This window comes from Chinchilla lanigera, unplaced genomic scaffold (assembly GCF_000276665.1).
Source record: "Chinchilla lanigera isolate Chin_1 unplaced genomic scaffold, ChiLan1.0 scaffold00030, whole genome shotgun sequence".
NCBI lineage: Eukaryota > Metazoa > Chordata > Mammalia > Rodentia > Chinchillidae > Chinchilla > Chinchilla lanigera.
Genome location: NW_004955431.1, coordinates 13,729,140 through 13,747,794, shown reverse-complemented (window position 1 = coordinate 13,747,794; position 18,655 = coordinate 13,729,140). Strand labels below are relative to the sequence as shown.

Sequence of the window (18,655 nt, the reverse complement as noted above, 5' to 3'; positions counted from 1 at the left end):
GCATGATTACTTTTAAACTTGCAGCTCATAGAGTTGACTTGGAGCCATGTTCTCAATACCCTTTGGGAGCCTGTTAGATATACAGCCTCCTTGTGCCACCCTAGAGCTGCTGATTCTTCGTCTTAATTTGACCCCAGGTGGCCCACCTATGCATTAAGTCAAAAGGAGTCCTGCTCTGTGACGTAGCTCTGTATAGTATAGACACTCTTTAAAGAGTGTGAACCAGTAATGTGATGGTCATTGAGAGCTTTCCAAAGACAAATAGCATCACTCTCTTATCTTAAAATCGTAAGTTCACACCCGAACCATGAGAAGACAATCAATAAAGTGTCTCACAATAAAGAGGTAGCAAGACTCCAGGGAACAGGGAAATTTGACTGAAGGTGGTCTGCCTGTGGGTTCCATGAATGAAGTCAGCAAACTTTTGAAAAGTGTCTGCTGGGATTTCAGTGTTTCAATCCCAGGTGTTACCAGTGGGCTTAGTACTAAGAGATGGGCCCTTTGAGAGGCGATCAGGCCACTGACTGCTCCCTAGGTGCCTTATAAAAGGGTACAGGAGTCTGACCCTTTGCCCCTCTACCTTGTGAGGGTTGCTGTGCACAGTGCCATTTTGGAAGCAGATGCCAAACAATGAACCTCTTCTACCGTTGCCTGAATGTTGGACTCTAGCCTCCAGAACTGTAAGAAACTTCTGTACTTTATACATTGTCTAGCCTTGGGTATTTTGTTCGTACTGTAGAACCACAAAGTGAACTTAATTAAGACCAAGGTCTATCTGCTGTTTGAACCAACAAATTATAAGAATTGTGGATCCATTGGCAAGGCCATGAGTGTATCACACAGTCTCTAGGTCTTGCAGTATTAAACAAGAGGAGGAATATTTAATGCAATATATGTTTATTTTGATTCCATACAATAGGGCTTTAATCTGGATTTGCACAGAAATTTGTCTGTAGGAAAAGAACAGACTGAAGGGGTTGGAGTTGTATGTAGCCATCACTGACTAGTTACAATGAGTAATAAGAGAGGTAACAAGGAATACTTACCATAGAACAGGCACCGCACTGGGCACTTCCTTTCTTTAAATAGCTAGCGTAAGTCAGGTTTCTGTAGAGAGGATATTTTTATCAGTCTCTTCCCTTTAAAAGCCACTGTGTGAATGACAGAGTATATAAGGTGGAGCTTCCTCTGTTTTCACTGCCTAATCCTGGATGGCCTTATTCATTCCACTTAGCCGGTTCATGACTCTTTTTCCTCTTGTAAGAAATAGAAGCACAAAAAATAATGTAATACTTCAGAATTTACTAAGCTTCTTCTTACATATTATCTCAGCTGACGTTGCTCAATCCTTCCAACTCCAGAAGGAGGTCCCACCATCATCATTATCATCGTCTCTGGAGTGTCGCATTTAATGGAAATGAGTCTCAGAATAGATGCCCTATATTATATAACTAAAACCCGAAGCACCCAAGACTGACATCCACGCATCTTGACTTTAAAGCCTGTTTTTTGGCTTCATAATTTGTTGGTTTCTAAAACAAAGTTGATGACTGTCTTACATGTTTTATGTGTTCTTTGACCTAGTAGTTTGGACTTTAATCTGTATACATGATGATTAACTTTATAAGGTCTTATAAATAAAATAATATGGTGTTGGAAAAATAAAAGGGCTGTAGAGGGAGTGGGTTAAAGAAGGGAACTGAAATGTGCTATGTGCGTGTACCAATCCCCTATAGTGAATGTAATCATTATGTATTGCAAACATGTACTAATAAAAGTAAAAACAGGGAAAAAAAAACTAAGTCGATATCACTGCAGAGAGAAATTTTCAACAGCCTAAAAGGACCTAAGGTAGTCTATCAATTTTCATTAAATTTGGCTGCTAATAACAAAATATCATAACAAAGAAGGGAATGGTTAGTGTTGAGTAGTTATTGTCTGTTCTGCTGGATACTTGAAGTTCTTTTTTTTTTTTCTGGTACTGGGAATCGAACCCACGACCTCGTGCTTGCCAGGCAGGCTCTGTGCCACTGAGCTAAATCCCCAGCCCCTCTGTACCTTTTTTTCCAATTGGAATTCACCTTGACTGCCAGTTTTCCAGTTTGAATTTAAAACAAAACAAAACAAATATAGAGGGGCTAAAATGTCATGTCTCCCTAAATTTTTTATATTTTGTATCATTATAGTCTTAAGTATTGGTTTTATAGCCCTTAGTCACAGTCTAACCCTATACAAGGTAAACCTGCAAAAAGCTCTATTTTTTCATAATTGATAAGATTTTATTTTTGCAAATGGAAAGGTGGCCAAGAGATGGAGGGAGAGGAGGAAAAGGGAAAGTAAAAAGAATTGAAATGTGTTATGTACATGTACCAACTCCGCAAGATGAGTGCGGTCATTATGCACTGTAAACTTGGATTAATAAAAACTTAAAAATCTGAAAAATAAATTTAAAAATAAAACAGGATGAAATTGTGTAAGCTGAACATTAGTGGGAGAAAAGTCATACTAGTGAATGCTTTATACTTTGGAGAGCTAGGAATTTTTGTACTCTTACTTTAGAGAAATTTTACTAATATGAACTTGACACACTCTTACCAGTCCTGGTCACTCGCAGCTGTGTATCAAATGTTGAGCCAGCTTATAGAAATAAACAGAAAGACAGCAGGTGCCTGCCCTGGAGAGGCTCCCAGTCTAGTGAGAGAGATAAGTAAAACACTCGGTAATTGGATAAACGATAAGACTAATGAGCAAGCTAGCAATGCAAGGATGGAGTTTGGTAGGAATCTCCAGAGGGCAGGGAGGGCAAAGGGCGTGGGGCAGGTAGGAGCTGTGCAGACCTATGTGGGCTTGAACTTGCAGTCCATGCTAGTATGAAGTCATATCAGTAAAGAGAAGATATGTTCAGTGGCATTTTGAAGATATATGCTGCCACTGGCTCCTTGGAGATAACTACATTAACTGTCAGGGGTTAGCAAGTAAAATGAGTGAAAGTTGTCCTGGTGCCAAAGTTCTTTTTGAACATTTATTAATTGCGTGTGTGCGTGTGCATGTGTGCACACTCCCAGGACCCAAAGAATGTGACACACATTCCTAAAACTTCAGATGAACAAGAGGCTCAGATCTGGGCCCACATGCATAAGAAGTGCCACATGAATGCTGCAGGGAGTAAATGTTTTGAGACTCCAGGGTCAGTTGCAGAGAAAAAGCTTTGTGGAAGAAAGCATAGCTTACCAGGTGCCTAAAACAATAGAATCAGTAGGATTTTGCTGGGTGTCAGTGATGAGGGATGATAGGAAATTTCAGAAGAAAGGATTATGCATTTTACACAGAGTTCTTAAACAGAAGAATGGTGTTGTAAATTATCTTTGAGGTTTGATAACTAGATCAGTTTAGTAAAGGAAAGAGCATATATTGTTAAATCTTCAGAAGAAAGCAAAATCGTAACTCATACCGATACAGTGAACACATTAAAGGTTTGATTTGGTTCAGTATTAATGAGGTGTGTTACAACCAGTTAGGAAGAAAATCCAAAAGCAGACACATTTGTAAATCTGGAACAGTGAAATGATTGTAAAATCAGAAGCCAAAGTGGCATCTTCTCCATGGACAGAAGTCACTTGAATGGCTGAAAGACACTAAAAGAGTAAGAAAACTAGAGAGCTTTGCATTAAAGTGTACGTTTTCCCTATACTCTGAGAGTGTTAGTGAGGAGACCAGCCGTCATAGGCAGGAAGGGGTCTGGTTGTAAAATGCCTTAGTGCCAGTGGGATGCGGCTTTATCCCGACAGACCTGCAGTAAGGTGATGTGACAACTTGACGTTCCCTCTGAAGAGTCAGAGTTCATGAAGAAGCAATGGAGAGACTTTCGAAGGGTAAGGCAATTTGGAAGATTGGCGCTGATCAAGATTTGAGACTAAAAGGGCCTGAACTAAAACAGAGGCAGGGAGACTCATAATATCAGACGAGCACATGGAAAACTATAGGAAAACAGTCAGTATTGGTTGAGAGAGAAACAAGGTAACTGTAATTTTAAACCATGGTTAGAAATGATTTCTACTCACTTCAAACACCAAGTGCTTGAAACCTACTAGAATCTGTAAAAGGCGCACAGATAAAAATAATACAGGATTCCTGTCCTCAAGGGTCTCAACCTCGCAGGAAGACAGATGTCCACACACATAATTCTGTAGTGGAAAGGCTATACTAGAAGTATACATCAAGTACTCTAGGAACTCGGAGGGGAGCAATTGCCGGAGTCAGGAAGGTGGATGAATGTGTGTCGCAGGAAGCAATCAAGAAGTGGTGATATCTGTCATCCAGATGACCATGATGGGCCAAGTGATACGTCTCAAGGACAGAGGTAAAGTTGGAAAGGTGGACTGTTGCAGTGCGTTGAGGAGCTATGCTGAATAGTCTCAGCTATTTTCTGTGCATTAGAAGCTTGTCAAGCACAGGGATGCTATGCTTGGAGGCTGAGGAAGAAAAGAGGGGAGGCTGTAAATCAGTTTTACACAGGAATTTTCTGGAATATTGGATGTCTCAGGAGGAATAATTGAGTCTTATATTCATGTATGTGGTCATTCAACAAACAGAAGTTAAGAGAGTAGAGTAAGTGAAGAATGTCATAGAAGAGCATAAAGACAGTGAGCTCCATAAACAAATGGCCAGAAAAAGGGTAACCAAAAATGTGGGAGAAGCCTAGAAAGATGCCCCTTTCCAGGTAAGAAATGTAAAGAGTGGCAGCTGGGGAAGGGACACTGTAAGAGATGCAGGCAGCAGAGCTGGAGCTTAGCAGGCAGGCGCCCGCAGGAAGCTAGCTGTGGTAGCTATAGGGGCTGTCACTGACATGTAGAGTGCATCTTCATGGTTGACAGGTTAGTGTTAAATAGTATGAGTCTTGCTTTCACTGCTAAGTTATGGTGGCTGGTTCTGATTGGCAACATTAAAAAGCAGTTCTTGAAAAATCTCCATCCCCAGGGTCCTGTGATGCTGCCACGCCCCAGTTGTTTACTGCACTTACTCTTATCTCCCGTGCAGTTCTGTATGCAACTGCCTGAGCATGGTGAGATTATCCACTAGGGATGATAAGGACCTGGATTTTAATTCCCATGCTCTGCTAAAGGCTCTTTTGGCAAGTAATCCTACTTTCTATGCAAGGTAAAAGAACTTCCACTTACTGCATGAGACTGCTTCAAGAGATAAAGCTGAAGCAATACTTCAAATAGTAAAACAGTATGTAGTGTACAACCATTTGCATTCAACGTGAGTATCTTCAGCCCCAAATCACAAAATCCAGAATGCTTCAAAACTTGAAATTTTTTGAGTGCTGACATGATATTTCAAGCAGAATATTCCTTAACATAAAACTTTTAAGCCTTCAGACGCTGTGGCTGATCTGAGAGATACAAACTTTTCTTACGTACTGTTAAGGGGTAATGACCGGCCTGCAACCACTGCAGGGTTAAGGCACAAAGTTATTAAACAGAGTTGTGTAAAATTACCTCACAGGCTATAGTTGTAACCTGTGTATGAAACATAAGATACTTAATCATGTAAATGCAAAAGCACAAAATCTGAAACACTTTTGTTTCCAAGTGAATAAATTATACTCCACCTGCATTAACTCACTGTATGCTTATATCATTAGAAAACACATAAGCAATTGTCTAAAAGCTAAGGGCAGAGAAAATGCACAAGGAAGCATATATGTTTATAGGTAGAAGGTATGGGAAATAAAGGTTCAGCAAGTACGTTATTCATCAGCCAGAATTTCCATTTTTTGAGTGTACACATATCTAGTAACTATCATTAATCCTTCCGCCACCAGGTAAAGGCTGTGTTTCATTAACGGCTAAAGACATTGGATATTTTTCATATACTTAGTGACCATTTATAGTTCTTTTGAGAAGGGTCGGTTCAGTTTACTTGCCCATCTATTGATCAATCTATTTGATTTTTTGGTGTTAAGATTTTTGTGTTCTCTATGTATTCTAGATATTAATCCTCTTTCAGAAAAATAGATGCCAAAGATTTTCTCCAATTTTTTAGGATTTCTTCCTTTTCTAGCTGTTTCCCTTCCTTACAGAAACTTTTCAATTTGATGCTGTCCCATTTGTTGATTTTTGCCATTTCCTGTGCTATTGGAATCCTGTTCAGGAAGTCTTTGGCTGTGCCTGTGGCTTCAAGTGTTTCCCTATATTTTCTTCTAATGCATTCAGAGTTTCTAGCCTTATACCTCGGTGCATTTTGAACTGGTTTTTGTATACAGATTTTGTATGAGGGGTTGGGTTCTAGTTTCAGTCTTCTACACATGGCTATCCAGTGTTCCCTGCACAATTTGTTAAAAAGACTGTCTCTTCTCCAACATACAATTTTGGCTCTTTCGTCAAGAATCAGATGGCTGTGGTTGCATGTATTTATTTCAGTGTCTTCTATTCTATTCCATTGATCTCTTGTTTGTTTTTATGCCAGTACCATGCTATTTTTGTTATTATGGTTCATAGTATAATTTGAAGTTGGTTATCATCCCTAGTTCGCTCTTTTTACTTCAGATTGCTTTGGCTTTTCTTGGTCTTACATGTTTCTTTATGAAGTTTAGGATTGTTTTGTCTCATTCTGTCTTTCAAATTTTGATTAGGACACCAGTGAATCTGTAGATTGCTTTTGATAATGTAGTCATTTTAGCATTATTAATTATGTCAGTCCATAAACATGGAAGGTCTTTCCACCTTTGAATGTTATCTTTAATTTCTTTCTTTGGCATTTTTAAACTGTAGAAGTTTTACACCTCCTTGGTTAGGTTGATCCCTAAGTTATTTATTTGTTTGTTTGTTTGTTTATTTGATATTACTGTGAATTAAATTATTTTCCCAATTTCTTTCTCAAGTAGTTCATTATTGATACAGTACATAGAGAAACATTGATTTTTTATGTTGATTTTTGTATCTTTGCATCTTAGTTTCCTAGTATGTTAAAAATGCCATGCATCAACAGGTGGATACATTGTAAAATATATCCATACAGTTACCATAGGGCTAAAATAGCTTTTTACCATCTTATAGAGTGATAATTTTCCTGAAAAGGAAACAGAAGTATTGTTTCAACATTGATTCTAACAAATTCAATAAAAATTTGTTCAGAATGTATAAATGGAAAATACAAGCAAGTGAGCATAAAAACAAACTAGCATTGGATTTTACATAAAAGTATTATTCAGCATTTCTTACATATTCTCCAGTGGAGCAATTCATTCTATGAAATGAACAAAGATGCCAAACTCAGATAATGAACTTTTCTCATTTTCAGGAAAATTTTATTCAATGTATAGATTTTTATATTTTTAATGTTTTAAAGTAAATTATTATCTTTGGTGCTTGTTAATCACTCACAAATACTATAATGAGAGCATAATATGAGATTGAACTGTAATAAATTGCATTTGTAATTACTTGAATAGCTCAGTTCTGTGGTATTACTCAGTGTAGATCCTGAACCCCATGGTTACTTGGCACCTGGACTTATTTCAGATATTAATCCATCCATGGAGTTACTTTAAATTTATTCCTTAAGTGCCCCACTCATACCAAGTTAGCCTTATTGCTGTAAAATATGGAATGACTCCACTGAGTAATTATTAAAATATTTATGTGTGAAGTTTTCTTCTTTGCATTTAGCAAGTATAATAAAATGCTTATGAAAATTCAGTGTCTTCACTCTAGCAAAGTAGACAGTCTCCTAGCCTATTTATATGTAAAATGTCAAAGTAAACATTTAGAACATTTCCAAAGTGCCATTAGTATTCCCCTCCATCCCACCTGAAAGAGAAAACACCAGTATAAAATAGTTCTGTGATTCCACGCACTTCATCTCCTCCTACGGCCCACAACCTAGCTCATGGGCCCTGGAAGAATATGATTATTTATATGCAACAAGAACATCTTTGTCACCGGCCTGCCTTCTTTCAGCAGGAGCACAGAGCTAGAATTCATCTCCCCACTGGCTCTGATTCCCGTAAATGAAGGAGTTGAGTAACCAAGAAGCCAGCTAGACCTTCCTCCCTTCCTGAGCTTTGAGGGCCAGGTCTTGCAGATTACACCCTTCCTTCCTGAAAGCCTGGCGTCCCGAGAGTAGGCATGGAGAGATGGAAAAAACACACACATCCACCCCAAGCTGACCTTTCATCCCTTCTGAGGTGTTCTCAGTGTATTTGCCATGGAAAGTGTGCCCTGAAGAACTAACACCAAGAAGAGCTTCTCAGTGACTATTTAATGGGCAGAAAAAAAGATTTAAAAATAATCTATAGCTGAGGTTTGAAGAACACTGTTGACGTTCTTTACAGGAAATGTGGGTTACACCTAACTGAAGTAGCTGAACACTGTGTACTTTATCCAGAGGTGTTTAGGAATCAGACATAAATTTCTATCTCCTTTATGGGTCTGTGGTGAGTAATGGAGCTTGTAAATATGCCACACAAGTATTTTTAATAACTGTATTTTAAACTAGTTTAGGAGTTACAGAAAGTTTGCAAACATAGTATCAAGAACTGCCAGTTACTCCCATTGTTAGCGTCCTACATCACCACAGTACAGTTATCACAAACAAGAAACCAGCCTCAACACATTGATTCAGCTCCACATTTGTGTTTCATTTTACCGTGTTACAGCGCATCATCGTACTTGTCAGGTTCCTTGAGACTTATACAAGTAGTTTTGAAATGTTGAGATAATAATAGTGGGTGCTTTGGGATTTTTATTACACATATAATAATTAAGACTCTTAACTCATAGTTAGGGGCTCTGAATCCTTATCCTTTTTTTCCCCCTGTGGAAGGAACCTCCTCCCCATTCAAAACATTTTAGTTTCACTTAGTTATTTTGCAGAGCTGAGAATTGAACCCAGGGCCACTTGTATGTTAGAAAAGCACTGTACCACCGAGCTACATGCCCTGCCCCAAATCAAAGTATTTTGGACAATGCCGACTTGGGGAAATAGTTCTTGTGCAGGAACAACTTTAGAAAGCATTAGTAAGTCACACCTTGACATACACCATGATTTTCTTTCTTCCCAAAAGTTACTACTGTTACATCCACAACCACAAGAAGATAACATTGTGCTTGTGAATATAACCAGGATGGGGGGAAGGCTCTTTTTAATGATGAGATTGTTTGCAATTTTAAAAAACAGTTAATGGTGACTAGATTCACAGGGCAGGCTGAATGAAATATCCTATTTATTTTGAATTTCTATTAATTCGTAATCAAAGATAATTACAACTTAGTATATACAACCATTGTTATGGGAGAAGGAGCTTAAAATAAACTGTCAAGAAGTAAAATCTGAGAAACAAAGCCTTAATTGTTTCATTCAATTTAAAGGGCTTCTTTTAAAGGTGGAGGTAGAAAATACTATTGACAGAAGTATTTTAGCTACTTGCACCTTAGTTTCTACTTTGTAAGAGGAAGTTAAACCTCACCTGCTTAGCTGCAGAAGTAGCTTAACCATAGGTCCCCATTTCTTCTGCTACCTCCTAGCTCAGGCTGAGATCTCCCCTGCCTAGAACCTTACAGTAACTTCATTCAGTTCCAACACATGTATTCTGGAGGAATAAACCTCCCCTTCATAATTTCTTATGGGATCATTGACAAATCTATAGGAGCTTCGTATGGATTTCTAAACAAAACATATTTCCACTTTATGCCCCTGCGTTCTGGCGTACCAGACTCCTCTCACCTTGAACATGTTAACTACTGTAATTATCAACAGAGAACGACTTCACATCTTCATTGCTATAGGCTTTCCTGCCTTGGGTCTTTGCATATGTTCTTTCCTGGTTCTCATCTCAGATTTTGACCCTTGCTTTAAAAAGCTTTAGGTTAAACCTTCATTCCTTTTAAACTCCTGTCTCCCCCTTCTGGCAGTCTGTCTTTTCGGACAACTCCTGGTTTCAATGTATATTGGCAAATTTCCTCCTGGTCTTGTTCTCTATCTGTGCTCTTATTTATATGGTCTTTATACCAGATAGGGATCATACCAATTAAATTATTTTTCATTCTTTTTTCGCTTATATAGCAAACATTTTCATGTCAAATAGTTTTGAAATGTGATTGTTAAATGGTTTCATAAATAGACTACATTAAATTCTACATTGTATTAAGACATTTACATGTAGCTGGACATTTACGTTTCTTATGCTTATGTGCTAGAAATGGTGCTGTGATGAACATTCTTGCTTATATCTAGTTGGGTACTTGAGATAAATTCTAAGAATGGTCTTGAGAGTGATTGTGAGTGTGTTCTTGATACATATGTACAAATTAACTTCCAGATATCTTAGGCCAGTTTTTTTCTGCCTGCAATATATGGACGTGCTCACCAGCACTGGGTATTCTAATTTGCTTATACTTATCTTAAAAAGATGTATTAAAATTGACTGAAACTATGCAAAAAAGACCCAAAACTATCTTTAATAAATGTATAAAAATTAACTAAAGTTATGCAAAAAAAGATCTGAAATTGTTTTAAAAAGATGTATTAAAGTTGACTAAAACTATGCAAAAAAAAGACCCAAAACTGTCTTAAAAAGATGTATTGAAATTGACTAAAACGATACAAAAAAAGACTCAAAGCTATCTATAATTTGCTCATACCGTTTGTCAAGTGTTTAAATCTTACTGTTTTACATGTTTTGGATACAGGTAAATAGGTGTTTTGTAAATACTTTCAGTATTTAGCTTTTTTTGTCATTTTCTTGCTATCTTCTAGAAGCAAAAACTTAATTTTGATAATTTTCAGTATATCACATTTTTGTTATAGACTTTGTTTTTTACCTGTGACATGTTTCCTTAATCCAAATTCAAAAAGATTTTCTCCTTTGTTTTCTTGAGAAGTTTTGTAGCTTTTAGATTTTGTGCTTGGGTTTATTATTCATTCTGAGTTAATTTTTGCATATGGCATGAGATCTGGATTGAGGTCTGTTTTGGGGGTGACAATTAGTAAAAGATCAGGAATCTTTGCAGATAAGGAAAATAGAATAACAAGTCTATCAAAGGAACAGAATAGAAGGTAAATTATTCCTACTTAATGTCTTCAGTCTAATTTGGTGTATATCTCAAATCAATAAATGAATGCGTATTGGTAGAAAACTTATTACATTATTGGGTGATTTGTTTATTTTACTTAAACAATGTAATTGTATTCATATTTTATATACACAGCAAGCATGTTTTGAAGACCTAGAAGTACAGGGTAGACGATGTGGGAAAATAACTTCTCTGCAGTTCTGTGAACTACCTGTACGCAATTAACATCTAATGTCTAGAACAAAAGGGAGTTGAAGGAATTAACTTTCTTCAAGCACAAAATTATTATTACATGAGGAACATCTGTCAGCCCTAAGATCCATGGGCTCTTGGGAGTGTACTAATAAAGATTATGAAGGAAGGGCTATGATAAATTCAAAAATTTAGTAGTGAATATTGCTTGAGGTTATTTGTGAAGTAGTTTCTCAGTAATTGGGCGTGCCACTAAGCTTTTTTAATTGCCTGCGTCTTTCCTGTAGGTCATCAGCTCCATGAGCTCCCTCTCTGAGTACTGCCTACCTTCCATTCTGCGAACGTTATTTGATTGGTACAAAAGGCAAAATGGCATTGAGGATGAATCACATGAATACAGACCAAGAACAAGCAATAAATCAAAAAGGTATATTTCTTACGTGAAGGCTTATGGTTTTGTTAAGAAACATAAACTGAAATGAGTTCGTGGCAGCTAGGCCTGTGCACAGGGATGCTCAGCAGGTGCTGCAGGGACTCTGGGTCTGCAGTGGGTAGCATGTTTGGAGCACCTGATGACTTCCACTGTCACAGATTGGAAAATCACACACACCCTTATTTCAACATTTATGTGCACTGATGTAAAGGGCCACGGGTCACTATTTTGCCTGCCTTTCTCCTCTGCCAACTCCCCTCCAGTCTACACCAAAAGCTGAAGGCCATTGCAAGCCTTGAGTGCTGACATGCTGAGATATTTTAGCCTTGGTTGGAGTAAGCGTGAGTGCTTAGCGTACCACAGCAGGCAGGGCGCTGGCCTGAGCACTGGCAGCACTCCTGAGGCTGCCCCTGAGCAGCATGTGACTTAGGGCAGCAAAATGGAGAGGTTGGAGTCAGGGTGTCTGACTCCTCTTTGCAGCGAAGAGTTTTGTTTATTCTGTGGTCCCTCTTCTCTTGTATATTTGAAAATGGGAGCCTGCAGCTACAGGAGCCTTTAGTGGTCAAAAAACTTAGGCTTTTCGTATGGTCAAATTAATGCATGTCCCCTCCCCAGCCAAATTTTAGGTAAATACATAACAATGTCATATGTTTAAAAACAACCCCATATAGCAAGGTAGTGAATATAAGAAAGTTTAATGTGCTTAGGGTTAGAGTTTTGGTTTGTTTGTTTGTTTGGTTGGTTGGTTTGGTGCCAGGAATCAAAAGGGTTAGAGTTATTTTAAAATCAGTTAAATTTCTCTGCATGAATTGAGTAGGCATTCTTTAAATGCTTTTAAAGACAGTAAACTAAAATTAATTACTCAGAAAATCTGACAATAACTGCTTTTAGTGAGTGATTTATCCCTCTCGTTTTTCTTGACAGACCCATACTTTTTTTTTTAATACAGACTTCTCTTAAAATGGAATATCTGTAATTTTACCAAATTATATTTCATATAAATTTATAACAGTTTTATAATATCTCTGAGTTTACACACAATTCAGTCATGTGTTTATCATTGTGTTCGTGGGGGAGATTAGTAACTTTTTCATACTGAACAACTTATTTTAATTGCGAAAGGAAAATTTTTGAAACATAAGTTATATACTATACATTCAGTTTAAAAGCAAATAATTCAATGTTTTCAGGACTGTACAGCAATCACCACAGTATAATTTTAGAACATTTTATCACTCCAGAAATAAACCCTGTACCCATTAGCAGTCTCTCTGTAAATACCTTTTTAAGTTATGAAATTTTTTTTTTTTTTTTTTGGTACCGGGAATCAAACTCAGGAACTTACGCTTGCCAGGAAGGCACTGTACCACTGAGCTATATCCCCAGCCCAAACTTATGAAATTTTAAAGGTATAATTTCCATTCTGTATCCAAAATTTGTTTATACTGTGTGATCAATACATGAATGAGATTGCTTTATTTTTCTCATCACACATGTTGGCTGGTAAACAGAGTTCCCTAGAGACAGGGACTGCAGGAGTTTCAGTGAGTTGAATGAATGAGTTTTGATCTCGCTTCCTCTGGTTTGTCAGAGTTTAGTTACAGAAACTAGATTGTGCACAGTTCTTTCTCTATAGATAAGGTAACTGGCTTTGAAACCATGTACTGATTGTTTTTAGGAGATCAGAGTGACTACTAAGATCAAATACCTACAGAATTAGGACAGTAACATTCAACTGTGGAGCACTTTAGTTATATTTGAACTTTTAAAATGACAGAATGGAAAAATTGGCCTTGAAAAACCAAAAAAAAAAAAAAAAATGAGGGTCTGTAGGGCATAATGTAGTTAAGATATAGCTAAAAGGAGCTGTGAAGAAGGACGTAAGTAACTGAAAATAGTCAAATGGGAAGTTAGACATGGAGTTCTGATTTCTAAGATTAGTACAATAGCAACATTTTTGCTGCCAAATAAATTTATCAGATGCCTCTGGCTCCTGCCAGTTAGGCCTTAAATCACCAAATTTAAGCATAATTTTAAGCCAATAAAGTTGACTTCATTATTGGAAAAGTTTATGTTACAGTTTTATTGGAAAACATAACTTGGCTTAAATTCAGATGTTAGAATAATTTTTTTTTCCTGCCCAAAACTGCTCCTTTCTTGTGATCTTCTGGCCATTTTTGAAAACACTTACCCACCATTTGCCAAAAACGTCATCTCTGCTGTTGGCTGTCTTTGAGAGTTTTCCTTTCTCTTGCTTTCAAACTTCCTGTCTCCTTATTCAGTGATATAACTGATACAAAGCCTCATTAGCGAACATCCTTTGTTTGCAGCTGTTTCCCTGGATAGCAGTAGCACTTTCTTCTAGCTCTATGGAGTGTTGAAATATTTCAGATATGTGGTTTTTTCTACCGCTCTTTCTCCTGGCAGAGGGGTTCCTAAATGATCCTCAATGAATGAATTCCTGCCCCATGAATACATTTCTTCCTAAAAGGTGGAGCTGAGCTTCCCTTGTAAGCCCATTCCCCTGTATACCAGCCTTAATTTGACCTGCTGAAGGTTACAAGGCACCTCTAAAAGTCACAGTATGTATGTATGTATGTACATATTTTTTTCTATCCGTTGTTTTCTTGTTATATTCCTTCTTGACTAAAGATAAAAGCATTTCTTTTTTTTAAAAAAAGCTCTTTCCTGGCAAGTCCAGATCCCCTCATTCTTTCTCAATAAGTATTGAGCATTTGTGTTTCAGAGATTGTGATAAATAATATTCATGCTCTATCTTCTCAAACTTTTATGTAAGTACAGGTTGGACATCCTAAATCTAAAATGCTCTGAAATTCAAAAAATTTGGAGTGCCGATGCATTATAAAGTAGAAAATTCCACATCTCACATCATGAGATAGGTCACACTCAACACAGGTGCACTGACAGTATTATATACAGAGTTACCCTCCGGCTATAGGTAGCAGTAGATATGAGGTGAAAATGAATTTTGTGTTTAGATTGGGTCCCCTGCCCGGGGTATCTCATTATGTATATACAAGTGTTCCAAAATCTGAAATCCAAACACTTGTGTTCCCAAGCATTTGGATAGGGCATATTTAGCCTGTACTGTTAGTATTGTCGGATTGTAGATGGAGAAATTGCTGCTAAGTAGAGGAGGCATAATTTTAAGCCAGGACTGTTCTACACCAACAATCCTCGTATCCACCATTCTGTGCTAAGCACCTTGGCATTCATTTCACTTGTCTTACTTTGGTCAATTCTAAATAAGCTCTCAGTGTATTAGGTAAAAAAGAAAATCGGGTGGGAATATGCATTTCTATCCTTCAAAGGTTCCATTTCAGCACCTTGACTTTATTTTTGTTACTACAGACTGAACCCAGGGCCTTCTCACTGAATTACATCCCCACCCTTTTTTTTTATTTTGTGGCAGGGCCTCACTATTAATTCCCCAGGCCAGGCTCTAACTTGCAGTCCTCCTGCCTCGGCCTCTGAGAGTGCAAGGAATACAGGCATGCACCACCACATCCAGCCTCTACTCTGACTTTTGAATGAGTGTTAAAGATTACACTTTGCTCTTTGTAAAGATTCCTCTTTCTTCTTTCCTATATTTTTAAAATCTTATTTCCAGTGTTCTTTTACTTCTTTCTTCCTTGCACTAAATTTCCAATGGGAAAAGGACACATGGAAGGGACAAGGGAAAAATAAAAGCAATGCTGATCTTCTCTCCTTTCCGTGCTGCCCAGCTCTGATTGGTAATCATTTTGGTTCCTTATTATTTAGCTCCTTTCCAAGACCCTTACATTACGTTACATTATTACATTGTCTATCTTCTTTCATAAGATCCTTTGAATGCACACTTCCATGATGGTGGATGCATCTTGTGTTTGCTGCACATTTTACAGATGATAGAATTCCTGGATTGCAAGCTACCTACTGTAAGAAAGTTCACAAGATGAGGGTGTGGACTCACAAGTAGCCACTCAACTTCACATGGTTAGAAATTTTAGATTTGAAGTCAAATATTTTAACTTCAAATCCAATGTTTGCCTATTGTACCACATTGATAACAGAAAAGGCATTAGCATGCATTTACCCAGTGCAGTCTTCAAGTAACAAAATAAGCTTACAGTCCCTTGGGGATGAATTCTAGATCTTTAATGAATTATCTCACTTTGAAAATACTTCAGTGCTAATTAATGTATTTTAAATTTTACAGTGATGAACAGCAGCGAGATTATTTAATGGAAAGACGAGACCTCGCCATTGATTTTATTTTTTCCTTAGTATTAATAGAAGTTTTGAAACAGGTGTGTGAATAATTTATTATTACTTTTAAGTAACATTTATTCATCTAAAAACTTTTTGAAATTCTAAGTTTATTAAATTATTTATGAATTCTAAATGCTGGGTCATGAGTACTGATTTGCTTTTAAATATTCCCTTCCAAGTTAAAAGTTGTCTTTTTTTTTTTCAGATTCCACTACATCCTGTAATAGACAGTTTAATACACGATGTTATTAACTTGGCTTTCAAGCACTTTAAATACAAAGAAGGGTAAGATGATTTCTGGCATTAGAATACTGAAGAAGTTGGGTGCTTAAAATTAAATCAATGGTTTGGTCTTTTCAGATGAACAGGGATCCCTAACTTGTCCAATTCTACTTTACTTAGGTACCTCGGTCCTAACACTGGCAATATGCACATTGTGGCCGACCTGTATGCAGAAGTCATTGGAGTGTTGGCACAAGCTAAGTAAGTGAAGATCAGAATCCTTGACCATGAGAATATCAGTGCTTATAACTTAAAGGGAAAGGGTAGGGTGTGAGTTCACAAGGAACTAGGGTTGCTTTTGCAGTGTATGCTCCATCTTCAGATCTAATTAGAAGTTCCTCAAGGGCAGGGTCTAAGTTTCACTTCTCACTCTGGCACTTGGACCAGACCCTACTGACCCTGTGGGATTCAGACCATTCTTCAGGGAATGACATGGACTAAACAAATTGCTTTGCTGTCTGCCCGGATAGTCCAAAAATACTTACCAGTTTTTAAAGTTTTGTTTTTTGTATTCCTTGAGTGGGTGGTTACAATCTATCATCCATGAGTGGGAAAATTCCATTCTAGAATGTCCCTTTTACTATAGACCTTACTTAATTCAGCTGAGCTAAAAATGTCCCAGACTGTCATGGAAACAAGGCAGGGGAAAATCTCATTGCTAAATTTATCTGGCCCCGTAATGCGACTTAGCAGGCTAGAACAAAGTCGTGTTAGACTATTAGCAATAATACACTCCTTCCAAAATGATGTCACACCCTACTTTACCCGGCTTCATTTTATCCAACCCAGAGGCAAATTGGGCAAGATCCTGAATGCCTAGGTTAGGCAAAAGGATCCAGAGACATAATATGAATTCAAGCCAAGGGCTAGCTTACAGCAACAGTGATGCTCTGATTCTTGTGAAATGCAATCCACAGAAAGACATTTGTGTCTTTGAGACAGAATGTCCTAACTTAGTGGCATGGAAATACACAAGTTATCCAAAAGAATTTTAAGTACTTGTTCAGCAGACTTACCTAGTCAAAATATAGACAAGAACCCAAGAAAAAAAGCCCCCAAAATGTCTTGGCATGATTTATTTAATCTAATCCTGTTTACCTCTTCATCATGCCAACCTGTTTTTCCTAACACAAACACCATCACTGTTAGAAGGAGTAGAGGGAAATTCTACCCTGACACCAGTGAGAACTGACAGGGTCAAAGGGCGACAACAGAGGGGAAGGAAATGGGCCAAATCATATATAGAATGAAACAGTAGAGTTCTCTGGACTATTTTGCATGAGACCGTGTTGCATTTTGGTTATAGTCTATTATGATCATTTAGTTCATGAATCATTAAAGAAAATTATAGTGTTTTTTTCTAAAAAATTTCTATTGCAGTATAATACTACAAAATCTTAGCACTTAACTGGATATGTTGTAATTATTTGACAGTTCATTCCTTTTGTCATTCCTGAGAAAGATTTGAAACAGCAGATACTAATATATATACACACACACACATATATATATATACACATATATATATACACACACACATATATACACATATATATGTATATATATATTTGCTAATGTGTCAAACTCTGAAAATCCTAATATATTCCTTTGTAATTATTGCTATATAATTCTCTTATGTTCTCACTTGGGAAACTGGGTATATAAAAATGACATGTTATTCTTAGTTTATGAGATATGCAGAACAATATTTCATAATACAGACTGAGTTAGTTGTGAATGGAGAATTAATATCATTACTAAGCAACAAAGGAGAGAAGGGACAAAAAAAGCAGAAAGAAAAAATGGAAACATAACTCTTGTAAGTAAGCAGTGGAAGGGGGATTGAAGGGAGGAAAGGGGAATAGGATAAAAAGAAGCAAGATGTATCATGTAAAGGTCTAAATTCCCTCTGATGAATGTTATCATTATGTATATATAAAATGTACCAATAAAATTTTTAAAAACAAAGGTTGTAGAAATTTCCATATTAGATTAGATTTATGATCTACTCACCCAGAATTTCCCTGCCAACAGTGCCTTTTTAAATTTTTATGACATCAGTATTTGTCCTGATTCTGTAATAGTTAAGTACATGAAATGCCTGCATTTGGACAGTGTGCCAGGACTTTCCAGTTACTAACAAACTCCTTAATTCTTGTCTTTAAAGGAAACATTTTTTGCTGTGAAATGATATTCACATATAGTGCTGATGTTTTCAAAGTCATTATAATTAGATATTTTTAAAGCACTTCGGCCAGTCTGCTGTTGCAGTGATGATGGTGACCCATAATATATTCTCAACTAGGCAATCTATAGTTAACCCTTACTGATATATAGTATAATCTTATATTGGTGTCATGTATTTTTTTTTTTTTTTTGGTTTTTCTCCGGTACTGGG

The 18,655-nt window shown here is 37.1% G+C and overlaps 1 protein-coding gene across 6 annotated transcripts in view; it reads left to right on the top strand.

The window, feature by feature from the left end:
- Fry (furry homolog (Drosophila)) overlaps positions 1-18,655 on the top strand; it is a 341,220-nt gene that overhangs the window by 155,541 nt on the left and 167,024 nt on the right. For all 6 annotated transcript variants that reach the window (XM_005387722.2, XM_005387724.2, XM_013515820.1 and 3 more), the window contains exons 4-7: positions 11,558-11,697; positions 15,923-16,013; positions 16,181-16,260; positions 16,378-16,458. In XM_005387722.2, coding sequence (XP_005387779.1) covers positions 11,558-11,697; positions 15,923-16,013; positions 16,181-16,260; positions 16,378-16,458 — 392 coding nt within the window. The remainder of the gene's footprint in view (positions 1-11,557; positions 11,698-15,922; positions 16,014-16,180; positions 16,261-16,377; positions 16,459-18,655) is intronic.